The sequence below is a fragment of the Gossypium raimondii genome, chromosome 10 (assembly GCF_025698545.1).
Source record: "Gossypium raimondii isolate GPD5lz chromosome 10, ASM2569854v1, whole genome shotgun sequence".
In the NCBI taxonomy this organism is placed as follows: Eukaryota; Viridiplantae; Streptophyta; class Magnoliopsida; order Malvales; family Malvaceae; genus Gossypium; species Gossypium raimondii.
The window spans coordinates 9,932,319-9,945,611 of NC_068574.1; the positions used below are offsets into that span (position 1 = coordinate 9,932,319).

General features: G+C 30.9%; 1 protein-coding gene and 1 long non-coding RNA gene across 3 annotated transcripts; both read right to left on the minus strand.

Moving 5' to 3' along the window:
• Window positions 1-3,349: 3,349 nt before the first annotated feature.
• Window positions 3,350-6,048, minus strand: LOC105778128 (uncharacterized). The gene is made up of 2 exons (XM_012601741.2): window positions 5,901-6,048; window positions 3,350-4,008 (listed from the first exon to the last, which is right to left on the minus strand). Exon 2 carries the CDS (start codon window positions 3,996-3,998, stop codon window positions 3,603-3,605), a length of 396 nt encoding a protein of 131 aa, XP_012457195.1. The 5' UTR covers window positions 3,999-4,008; window positions 5,901-6,048; the 3' UTR covers window positions 3,350-3,602.
• Window positions 6,049-8,921: 2,873 nt separating this feature from the next.
• LOC105778569 (uncharacterized) lies at window positions 8,922-13,007 on the minus strand. 2 transcript variants are annotated; one of them, XR_008189665.1, is made up of 3 exons: window positions 12,902-13,007; window positions 12,635-12,690; window positions 8,922-9,119 (listed from the first exon to the last, which is right to left on the minus strand). It is a non-coding gene; the product is annotated as an uncharacterized LOC105778569 (long non-coding RNA). The 2 variants fall into 2 exon arrangements; XR_008189666.1 differs by lacking the exon at window positions 8,922-9,119 and adding an exon at window positions 12,382-12,450.
• Between the last annotated feature and the right edge of the window lie 286 nt (window positions 13,008-13,293).

Here is a 13,293-nt window from a genome sequence, read left to right on the forward strand (position 1 = left end):
TTTTTTCTGTTTCTGTTATTTTGTTCTCCTAAGGAGGGTTTACCGGAGAATAATGAAGCGAAAATCATAGCGGCAGCAATCGTGGCAAAGATCCGGGAACACACGTGTCAAGATCTCATAGTTCTACACCTGAAACAATGACGAGGGTTGATTGGATAAGTGGGTCCCAGTAGAACTGCTTCTGATTGGCTGCATAAAAGTTACTATGACTACGTGTCTTAAAAACCGTAAAGCTGAATAACACGCGTCGCTATACCAAGAGATCGCATATATGTTCCCAATTTTTTTTTATAGAAATAAATGTATTCTAAATATAAAAAAAAGAGAGAGAGAGAGAGAGAAAGAAAGAAGAAATGTTCCCTTTCAAGTGAGATAGCTTTATTGTTTTCGCCGTTCGTTAACTTCTCGAGTTATTTGGAAATCTTATGCCAGATTTAGTAAACACGTGGTAACTTTTTATTTGTTACGGAAGAGTAAGTTTTGATTTACCGTCACACCCAGTTGTCTTGCAATGAAGCGCCGAATCCAAATGTTGTTTTTTTTTTTCTCAAACAAATTGCAAATTCAAGGCTAAGGTTTTCAAAATCAAACACTATTAGATTATTGATTTTTATTTAAATTATAAAAAATTTATAAAAATTTTAAAAAATATCAGTCAATTTAGTAGTTGATTTAATCGATTTTTCGATTCAATTTGATCGATCAATATCTATTCACAAGTTAATCAGTTCAATCCTCTCACTAAATTAATATCAGTTCTCAATTCGATCACCTAATCAAGTTCGGTTATGAAAACAATGCGGTTAGAAAAATAGAAAATTTGAAAATTCAATCCATATGATGGTGTTTGGATAGTTTTAATTAGTTAAAATATGCCATAAGTTTTTATACTCTTCACAAATTTAGAATTTATTTCTAGTAATTTAGTTCTTTTACTTTTTAAAATTTAAAATTTATGCCCAATTATTAACATTGTTATTTTTTGTTAAATTTATTGGTATAACATTTTGAAATAAAAAATCTCACTTGATATTAGTGTAAGTAAAATAATGATATTGTAATAAACTTAAATTTAACAAAAAAAAATTAACAATGTTAACAGTAGAATCTGAATTTTAAAATCTAAAAAAATAGAGAAACCAATCTTTAAAATAAAAGTAGAAGACTAAATTCCAAATTGATAAACCAACCTAAGTTGAACCTTATTATTAAGTTAATTTTTATTGGCAAATTAATTAGCAACTAATTAAGGATGCAGCAAGTAAGCAAGATGGTGTAAGCACGCGCGGAGTGGGGGAATGTGGGTCGATGACAACATTGTTGAGGTACTGGAATGACGCGTGCATGGTGTGGGAGGAGGGTGAATCTTTGGGCATAGATTTATGATGTGACGTGGAAAAAAATCCATTGGATGGAAAATAAGGAGTTTGATGGGTGCAGGTGTCCCCTAATTTAGCCGCGTGCGTCCCAATATGAATGGAAAAATAAAATCCGCATTTGGGCGTTTGTTGCGCTCAACTTTGATTGTTTAAATCTAATCTTACTATATATAAATTAATATTTATTTGGCTTGGCTACAAAATGTAAATAAGTTGAAATCGAGTAATTAATAAAGAGATTTACGTCATCAACCTTGATTAAATATGTAATTTAATGTATAAATTTTAATTTGGTGTAACTATACGAGATGAAATTTAATTGAGATTTAAATTTATACGTAAAAGTTTGAGTTTAGTTTAATTGTAACACATTTAAAGAAATAAATTATATCAATTTATTTTTATATTGGATAAATATAATTATTTATTTATACAATATATAAAATTAAAATGATGCTATATAGATAATTCAGTTAATAGTTTGTGAACACCGAAAAAAATCAAACTTTTATATATAAGATTATACAAAATCAAGTATGAGTTTATTCAACAATCAAGCTGAAACATTCATTCATTCGATAATTTTGGAACCTCAACAAAATGTTGAGTCATAAAACAAACGTGAATGACATAATTAAATTGTTCAAAAGGTGGGTTAAGCTTGAACACAATTTCAACTATACCTATTTTTAACTTAATAACACTGATGTTGATTAAAAAATATTTTATATTAAAAATTTTAAAAAATTCAACAAACGATTGATGGTGGAATGATAAGAGATTTCTATATAAATTTATTGGTCTTGTATTTGATTCCCAAATAAATTTTTAATTGTTTTATTTAAAGATTATATAAAAATATAGAAAGAGGAAAATACTCTTATAATAATATTAATTACCTCGTAAAGTAAGGATAATTTAATAAATTTTCCAACAAAATTTATTTAAATATTAATATAAATTATTATTTTTATATAACAGAAATTAAATATATAATGTGATAATATAAATATTAAAAACCATATTATTCATACTTCAAATTTTAATAAAAATAATATCAATGATATTGTTGTATTTTTAAAACTATGTATTAGTTGGAACTAAATTATTGATATTTTAGATGATTAAAGCTGGATATAAATGAAGCCTATGACAAGTAAAAATTTTCTTCATAGCATCTTGGAAGCTATTGCCTTCAATAATTGATAGACTAAAGAGATATTAAACTCGTGTCTTAATTATACTAACAAGTGGTTGGAAGGAGTAAAAATGAACTTCTTCAGATATTTGGAACAAATTCGAGTTTTAGAATAACATTTTTGAAAAGAGTTTACTTAAATATTACCTTTGATTCAAACAAAAGCTCAAACCATAAAACGAATCAGAAAACCTACGGTTAGTCACAACTATGCCCTACCAGTTAGGAGTGAGCAAAATTCAAATTTTGAATTAAATAGTTCGAATTATTTGAGTTAATCAAGTTATTTGGATCAACTCGAATAAAAAATTAAGTTTTTCGATTTAACTTGAATATGAATTACACAATTCGAGTTATCCGAAAATCCGAATAAAAAAAGACAAAACCATGTTGTTTTGATAAATGCTTTTTTTTTTTTTTAAGTTAGTCAAAATCATTAAGTTAAAAGACAAAACTACATCGTTTTGATAAATGTTTACCCATTAAGTTAAAAGACAAAATCATTATATTTTTTATGTAGTTAAATAATCTTGTACTTCGTCTACTAGTTAAATAATTACTCCATGTAAACGCAACATTGAGTATAAATAATAGTATTCGTTAATTCGACTCAACTTGACTCGAAATTTTTTAACTCGATTTGAAAAAAAATCAAATTAAGTTCGGTTGCTAAAATAGAACTCGTCAACTTAACTAACTTGAAATTTTTTGACTCAATCGAATAGTCACCCCTACTACCAGTTGCTTGTCAATGGAAATGGCCCTTGTATAAGTTGAAGAAATAGGAAGGATACATGACAGCTTTATATTTTGCATGACTTGGTAAGGAGCATCATTGACAAGTACTGTAAATATTCTTACAAAGTCCAAGTCCGCCATAAGCAGCAACCTGGGTTTGAGAACATCACACCATATATTTCTGTCATTCCATCATGCAACTCAATCAACAAAGAGAACCCATAAGAAAAGATGCATTGTCCTTGACCAACAAAATCATGCCTCATCATTACTACTTTTTACTACTATTAGTTTTTGGCTTTGATTGAATTGTTTTCTTTTATCAAAGCTCGATTGTCCAACTTGACAAACCGTTTAAGATCTTCATATGGCAGGGTTTCGATGTTTTTCCTCCTTAGCTCGCTCAATGCCGGACGTTTGTCGAGCAGATGCCATACCCAATCAGGGTACTCAGAATCAGGCATGATCTTCGGATCAGTTCCATCCTTGAGTATATTTGCACCAACCACTGTTGTGGACTTGACTTCTTTGCTGAGTATTGATGCTTTTGGCGCATCGCTGGCTGCCCCTTTAGAGCCCTTCTTGGATTTGCCAGCCGCAGCAGCAAATGTTCGTTGTCCAAAAGCAATTGCCTCCTTGGCAACAATGACACTTCTCCATGATCCACTTCGAGTTAATGCCATGGCTATGTCCCTGTAAAATTTTAGGTCAATCCTCACTAATTGTAGAAACGTCTAAAGAAATATGAAGAAACATTTATTTTTGTATTTAGTTATTTATTTATTGAAGAAAGCAATAATATTTATAGGCACCAAGACTAATATTCACAGAACCTATGTTACTCATTAGAATGTGATCATCAAACATGGGAAAATTTATTTTTTTTCCAAGTTTTTTCTTTTATGTATTTAGAGGGTTTTTAGAAGATCATATCCTCGTACTCATATCTTTTTGTGTGTCAAATAAAGATGCCGAACATGGGTGCTTAAGGAAAAATGAAGAGTCGGAGAAACATTGCACAAAGCTAGAGATCTATAGCATCAGGAGTCTATAAAATGCTACCTTGGAAACCAAAATTAAGAGTTGCAAACCTAATCCTTTCCCTCCCCAAAACGCCAAAACTCAATAGAGAAATAACTTAATCATAATTATTATACAGAAACCGCAGATATGATCCATTTTGCATCATATATAAGGGATTTCCTAGCTTAGACAGAAGTAAGAAGTAATGACACTCGATAATTATCAAACCAACCGTAATCTAATCTTTTTTCTATCCATGAGGATCCCAAGTATTTGTTTCCTCTCTTTCTTTCTTTTTTTTTAATCAAGTAATGATTATGGTAAAAAGAAAAATTGAAACCTCTAAACAGTTACTAGAATATGTTCAATTACCTATGTTACTCTGATACTCATATACAACCGTGATGTTAAAAAGGATCCAATTTTCGCACTGAATTCTTCATTTTCCCATACCCAAGTTAAAAACATAGCAGTCACTTTAGACAGACATGCGTACAACTCCAAGACCCCCTAAAGATATGGAAAACGCTTGTAAAGGCCATATAAACAGAAATGTGTTTAATGCATGTACCTGCTTTGAAAAAAGAATAGAATCCATAGTAGATACATTGCAGCTGTTCAACATATTGATTTTCAAGCAAAGAAGTTTCTCAAAAAAATTTCCATCTTAAAATCTGGGGGCCAACGCTCACTAATGAAATAAAAAAGACACAAGATGACAGAATTGAAAAGAAAAAAAAGAAGCAATGGAAGTCCTTTGGATTGAGTTTTCCTCAGTAGATAAAGACTAAGAGTACCTGAATATTGTTTTCCTATCACACATGCTGAAGAAGATAAAAACGATATGCAGAAACGATAGCCGTGAAATTTCTATTTCATCATAGTCAAAATATTCAATAAACATGAAAATCTTCCACACATCTATACTCCATCCTATCTTATCGTAGCTCATTCATAGTATGAAAGTAGTCATATGCAGTGCCCAAGATAACACTATAGCATCCTATGTTACCGTCTCTTCATTTTCTTGAACTACCCCACGTATGTTAAGACACGAATACGGTAATATAACCTTCCTAGGACACTGTACATACAAGACAAACTAGAAAAAAGTTGAATATACCCATATTGAGCATACATCTGTATCCTAAACTAACACCTAAGTTCGAGTAACATAGATATTACATCTATGATACAAGTTCAGTCAAGCAAAGTTCCTTCTATTGGCAAGAACAAAGTTCAATCAAGCAAGTTGATTCTACTGGCATCAAATAATGCAATTTTTTAGACACATAGATAAAGCAGTTTGCAAGCTTCAAATTAAAAATATGCAGTTGAACATCTAAACTAAATTATACGAAGTTTACAAAAAATAAATCAAACAAGCATTCATTCCACAGAATATCCAAACAATCGGTTAGCATTTAAAAAAAAAAAAGCTTCTTTTTTTTTAATCAATGGAAGAAAATGGTAAAGGAAAATTCAGTTCTTAATTGTGTTTCAGCTGTTTATAAGTAACTAAGCGGTGCAATATTAAAGGAAATTAAGTTAAAAGAAGTTACCTTTTTTTTAAAAGCTCCTAAAAAATTCAATTCTTGCGCCTCCCTTTTCCGGATTCAGATTTAGGGATTTAGGGTTTACGAGACAAAAGGACCTGAGGGAGATTCCAGTGGGAAGACGAAGAAAAGGAGTTTCTTTTGACTGGACCAGAGTACTACTTTGGGCTTGTTTCGGCTGACCTTTAATATGACGATAGCCCAGTTTTCATGGACCTATAGTCCAAGACAAGAATGGACCGTTGAAATGTTGGGCTCTGATCAGCCCGTAACACATTTTATTATTTAAAAAAGGCTTAAATATAAAAATTGCCCCCTAAACTATATCCCTTTTTCCATATTGGTACTTAAAACTTTTTTTAGTCAAACCTGGTACCTAAGCTAAGGGCACGTTTGGTTCGCTGTAATGGAATAGAGGTGTAATGGAAGAGAGCTGTAATAGTAATTCAATTGTTTGGTTGAATGGAACGGAATAGAACTGTAATAGTATTCTTGTGTTTGGTTGAATGGAATGATGTTATAATAGCATAAGGAAAAAAACTAAAATGACTAGAATACCCTTAATTTTTTTTAGGTAGATGATTATTGTTATTGTTATTAAATTTTAATAAGATTATTAATATAAATAATAAATAATTTAATCATATTTTAACATAATTATTATTAAATATAATTTAATAAAAATATATAATTTAATAAAATTCTTAATATAATTATTCTTATATGAATTTACTAAAATCATAATATATAATACTATAAAAATAATATATAATCTATTTTATTATTTTTAAACCGCAATACATATTTAATGTGCTAAAATATCATTAGTGAAACAAATAATTTAATTATTCTACAATAAAAGCAAAAATATTAGAAGTAATAAATAACTTGAGAATTATATTTTACATCCAAACATAATACTCATATATTAACAAAAGTTACATAATTTCATTAGTTTATATGTCATAATATCCAAACATAATATTCATATATTAACAAACATAATATTCATATATTAATAAAAAAACTAATTTACTTTTTGATTTAATGTATAAGGAGTAATTTACTCATTTTTCTAGTGGAGAGGGCAAAATACAATACAACTCCTAATATAATGGCTTCTATAGTACTTTTACCGTTTTGTTTGTTTTTCAAGTATTTTGAAGGAATTTGATTGCTTTTAGCATGGAGCAGTGACCCATTACTGTGCAACTTATGAAATGGAGAATTGGAAAGTTGTTTTTTGGTAACTTTGATGTGCAACATTTGGATTATAATTTCTTTTACAGAAATGATCATATGAACGAATTTCTTCTTCTATTTTTTTTGTTCATTATAACTTGAGAGAGATTTCCCACAGACAGGATGGCTGTTAGAATAATGCCTTATGGTGAATTCTATATTATATATTGGGATGTCTGCACATAAATCGGCCAAGTGCTAAGAAAAGCCAAGTAAACCGCAAGGAGAGTTAAACTATACTTCATTTTCTGTCAAATTAAGACCATCTCAAATATGCACAAGGACTTTGACAAATGTTGGTGAGGAAAATTCATCTTTTGCACAAGGTAACTTAATGACATTTACTCGAGCAGAATCAGAATATAAAATTGGTGAATTCACTCAAGGGTATGTCAAGTACATACCTATATCTAACGCTCATCAATTACATCCAGTTATAGATGTGGAGTATCTTTGCTTTTCTAAACTCAAAATCAATACGTGATAATGAAGTTGCTTAAAAAATGTAAATAGTAATAATGTCTATTAAAAGATCAACAACAACAATAAGTAGAAAGGTTTGAGAGAAAAATCCATGAAAATAATTAATATGATCATTTCATGTACCAAAGAAGTCCTACAAAGTGCATTTATATGAAATAGAAACATTGGAAAATCAGCCTGTTTGCTGCTGGAATTAAGGTAAATTTCTCCAAAAAAGGGGAAATACAGAGTCGATACAAAGTTTAGAAAGTCATTCAAATAAGAGGTACATACAATTTTAATTTTCACATCCCTACCTTGTGCATTTTCAAAAGCTCCAATAAACCAGTTATTAGTAACAATCAAATAAAGCAACAGAGATTAGGAACTAGTGAAAACCAACAGATGACAATAAGAATGGTTGTTTTAGTAAAACAACCTCTTATAATATTAGTAACCCCTTGCTGATTCTCAAGAATGCTAGCATAGAAAAAATTATCAAAAAGGAATATGGAACCGGGTTATTACAATTAGCAGATAAAAGGCTCCCTCCCCAACTGAAAACAAAAAGGAAAGGCCATTAGAGCAGAGAAAGAGGTATATCGTCTCAGTGGTTCACGACTGATCCATTTATAGTGCAACATTTACATCACGATGGCTATGGGAAACAACTTGCAAGTTTACTCTCATTATTATTTCTGTGGGAAATAACTGTTTCTGTAATTTCAGTTCTCATGCTACCTTCCGATCTTATTATTTCCTAGAGACTATCTGAAATCTGGCCCATCACTTTGTTCCTAATCATTATAAAAAATTGAAGTGTCACATTAACATCAACATTATTGACTACATGGAAACAACCAACAAGAACTTCTAGCTGGTGAAACATATGTGAAGATTAAGTGAAAAATATAACATACTCTTGAATAGCTAACGAAACTCTGAGTTGATTTTCTTCTCACAAACTGCTCCCAATTTATACTTATATCCATATCTTATTATTCCCAATGCTGAAATTTTTAATAACCAGATTTCGCATAAATAAAACACACCATAAAGAAATATGCAAGCATTTTATTCGTGAACACGCATTATTTCAACTAAGAAATCCAATATGGATTCTTAATTTTCACTCTTATATGCATATATACACATATAAATGAAGTTATTAAGTTTAAAGTAATAAATAACTTTGACAACAAGGTCCACGTACCCAACCTCATCATGTATGGCATCTGATAGTTGCCTTACTTTCATGTTTTCAGCCCGGGGCGGTTAAGTCTTTGATCGCTTCACAATTTGAAATGATGTTGTTACGTAATTCTAAGGATAGTAACACTGATTTAGTAAAAGTAAAGATCACAGCAGAAGATTTGAAAGGAATTTCTGATGCGGAACAAATTAAAATGTGGTAGCAGGTGATGTTTTACCTGATTGATTTAGTCAATTACACTGGAAGTTTGGTAATACACCACCAAAGGGGAGCAAGGTTTCAACCTGAAAAAACCATGGATGCCAAGTCTGCAGCAAAATATGAAGTTTTGGATGAATGGACTATCCAACAACTCAAACTATTGAAAAATTGTATCAATGATGTAGTAAGCAATTTGGTTAGAGTACTAATGAAGGGTTGAGTGTAACACCCCTTACCCGAGACCGTTGCCGGAGTCGAGCTCGAGGCATTACTTTACTTAACTTAAAAATTTGGGGCATAAAATTTCACTTTTGAAATTAATTTTACTATTCACAACAAAGATGTCCACCTGCGACAGTTACTAATTTAGTTATAACTCGAGCTACGAAATTTGAAATTTAAATCCGTAAATTTTCCCTGAAACTAGACTCACATGTCTTCTTACCATAAATTTTTTAAAATTTTTGGTTTGGCCAATTAGTACAGTTTATTAGTTAAAGTCTACCCTGTTTCACCACTCGACTATGCTGACCTCTTGTCACTAAAAATAAGCTTTCTCATTGTAGGATTTTCATATGGTGTTCTCACTTTTTCTACAGAAAGTAGACTTAATAAGGAATCTAGACATATAAACTGCAACTCATAACCATTTTTGTACAATTTTTAATGATTTTATAAACTCAGAACAGAGGACTCCAAAAATAGTTCTGACCTTGTCTCACTAAAATTCACATATCTTAAAATATAAAATTCATTTTGCTACACCATTACTTTTCTATGAAAGTAGACTCAATAAGCTTTAATTCTATACCTTCTAATTCATTTTATACTATCCTAGGTGATTTTTCAAAGTCACGTCACTGTTGCTGCTTGAAATCTATTTCTTTGCAAATTTTACTCTTTCATGATTTCTATGCATGATTTATCACCTAAACATTTGTAACAACAAACACCTTCATACTTAGCCATTTTAACAACCATTCATCATCAAATACTTAAATATCATTCTTTAGCAAAATCATAAATACAAACATTCAAAATAACTAAGTCCCTATACATGCCATAACCCAAACATGGTTCATCATAAAATACCGAGTTGTTGTCGTTGATAGTGTGGACGATCTCCGACGTCCTTAAGTTCCCGAAAATAGCTTTACAATACTATAAGAGAAAGAAAAATAAAAGAAGTAAGCATAAAGCTTAGTAAGTTTACTAGCAAATAAATAACAACATTTAACACAAATAATTAAACTCAAATGTCAAGATCTCTAATTTACTCTTTATTTAATCTCATTCTCGTTCTCTTGTTGGTTTACTTAGTTAACTCATGATCGTAACTTATTCTTCTCTTGCTGAAACATTGAGTATCAATTGATAATATAGTAAGTTCTTAACTCTTATAACTCATCTGAGCTTGTCATTTATGCTTTTAAATGAACTTTCATTAACATGATTCGTTTACTAGCCCGTTGAGCCACGTTGGAATAATAAGGATACTTAGGTCTTTTCTGATAATAACATGCCAAAGCCATGTCCCAGCCATGGTCTTACATGGGATGTTCTCATATCGGCGCCCATGCCATGTCCCAGACATGGTCTTACGGGGGACCTCTCATCTCGGTGCCAACGCCATGTCCCAGACATGGTCTTACATGGGATCTCTTTACCTAAATGTCATGACATTTGTATCCGATACATTCCTCATGTTTCAACGAGGCTTTTTAACACCTATTCTCTGTCATCTCATACTTGAGTCAACATTAAATAAATTCATAAAATCAACACATAATTGCTGGAAAATAAAAATATTAATAATAATTATTGAAATATTGTATTTATTTACCGTAAACTTACCTCGGTACAAAATATAGCCAAATTCACCAACTTAGCCTTCAACTTTATTCTTTCCTTTGTCTAACCTCGAGTTTTGTTTTTCTTGATCTAAAATAGCAAATTTAACTCATTTAATACTCAAATTTATCAAAATAGCCCTCGACTCTAACTTTGGAAACATTATGATTTTGCCCCTAAGCTTTTACATAATTATGCTTTTGCCCCAAAGTTCGGAAATTAAACTTCATCTCATATTCTTATGTTATATAACATGCTGAACATTTTTCTCTTCTATAACAACATCAAATTCTCACTCTAACACTTACTTATGTACATTAGGGATTTTTACCGATTATGCCAACTTACTCGTTTTCGCTTAAAATCGGCTAGCAAAAGTTGTTTAACATAATTTCTAGCTTCATATTCTATCATAAAACATACAAATAAACACTTTTCACCTATGGGTATTTTTCCAAATATAAACCCTAGGTTAAATTATTGCTAGAATAAGCTAAATTAAGCTACCGGGATCTAAAAAACGTAAAGAGCATTAAAAACGGGGCTCGGGATCACTTATTATGGAGCTTGGAAACTTGAAAACCCTAACTATGGCTTCTCCCCTTGCTAAACTCGGCCTAATGAAGAAGATGATCAAAAATTGGCTTTTAATTTTGTTTTTAATTCATTTTAATAACTAAATGACTAAAATGCCCTCAATGAAAAACTATGGAAACATGTCTAACCATGTCCATTTTTGTCCACCAACTTAATTAATGGTCTAATTACCATATAAAGACCTCCAATTTAAAAATTCATAACAATTGGACACCTCTAACATATAGAACTCAACTTTTGCACTTTTTACAATTTAGTCCTTTTAACAAAATTGAGTGCCCAAACGTCAAAATTTTTGAACGAAATTTTCACAAAACTTTCTGTGAAATTTTAGGCCATAGAAATATAATAAAAATAATTTTTTACTCATCGGATTTGTGGTCCCGAAACCACTGTTCCGATAACCTTAAATTTAGGCCATTACATTGAGTGAGAGTAGAAGCCTGCATTACCAAACCAAAACAAATAAGCAGTTTTGTATTGTGTTTCTGCCTGTTATATGAAGCTAGTAATCTTCCAAGTTATGTAGTTTGAAAATGAACCAGGTTGTTTATTTATCACCTGCTTTACTTGGGGAAATAAAAAAATATCTACTTTTTCCAGAAAAATTAACACAAGTGTATGCGTCCCTTGCTCTAAATCTATTAAAATTATTGATCTCTTTTGTTTCATTTCATATTTACACGAGTAAAATCTGATCAAATAACAATCAAATATCTTTAAAACAAAAAACAAAACAATCAATACGAGAAAAGTATAGAAGATGTTAAAACATATGGACATCGAAGCACCAGAACATAGAAGATGTTAAAAAAGTGAATATATCATTAGAACCCACAATGTTAACATCCTCTTAATATTAAAACCCACAATGTTATCATTAGAAAATTTCAAGAAATGCAAATAAAAAGAACTCAACTGGTCGAAATCACAAGCCATTCGGAAAACAATCAAAGAACAAGAAGAGAACCACCTTCAAAAACTTTTCATCTGTTCAATCGAACATGCAATAAAATCAATCAAAGAAAAGCCCAATGGAAATCATATGAAATACTTTAAAAAGAATGAAAATTAGGAGAACAAAAGATTCAGATCAAGACCAGGTAAGAGGATGAGGTTTATTTTGGTGAATAATATAACAAATATTGCAGATTTGAGGAGAAGCAAAACTAACCTGTAAAATGAACAAGGAAGTGCGAGCTGCTTTGAAACTAGTAATCACCTGTCAAGCTGCTGTAGAGTTAGGAGTAGAAAGAAAAGAAAAAATGATCTTCCTTGCCCTAACCCAAGAAATCAGTTTTAAGCAAAGAGTGAAAAAACATTTTTTCGTTCCTGATAAAATGAAGAACAAAAACATAGGAGAAGATGAAGCTGAGGGCAGAAATCGATTTTAGGTACCCAAACGTAAGAAGAAAAAATCATAAAGAAGGAAAAAAATTACCTGATGAATCAATGGAAGGGAAACGTAGGAGAAGATTGTTGAAGCTTGAGGGCAGAAAATGGAAAAGAAAAAAAGAATAGGGAATGGAATCCCTAATCAGCGTTTGAGGCAGGGAATGGCTATTACAGCCAACGGGTGTAATAGGCCCTGAATCGATTCCGGCTGTAATGATATTATAGCCAACCAAACATTAGTTTGGTGGTGGGCTCGTTGAATTGGGGGGGAATGCATTCCTATTCCCCCCAACCAAACATGCTAAATAATGCAATACTTGGCAAAAATGCCACATAAGCAATACCATATCATGATTTATGTCAAATAGTTTCAAAAATTTAAAAAAATAAAAAGAAAACCTCAAATAAAAATTAGAAAAATATATATTTACCTTCCTC

Bases quoted from the DNA above. Each gene is read 5' to 3' on its own strand.
- LOC105778128 (XM_012601741.2), bottom strand. From the start codon at position 3,998: ATGGCATTAACTCGAAGTGGATCATGGAGAAGTGTCATTGTTGCCAAG.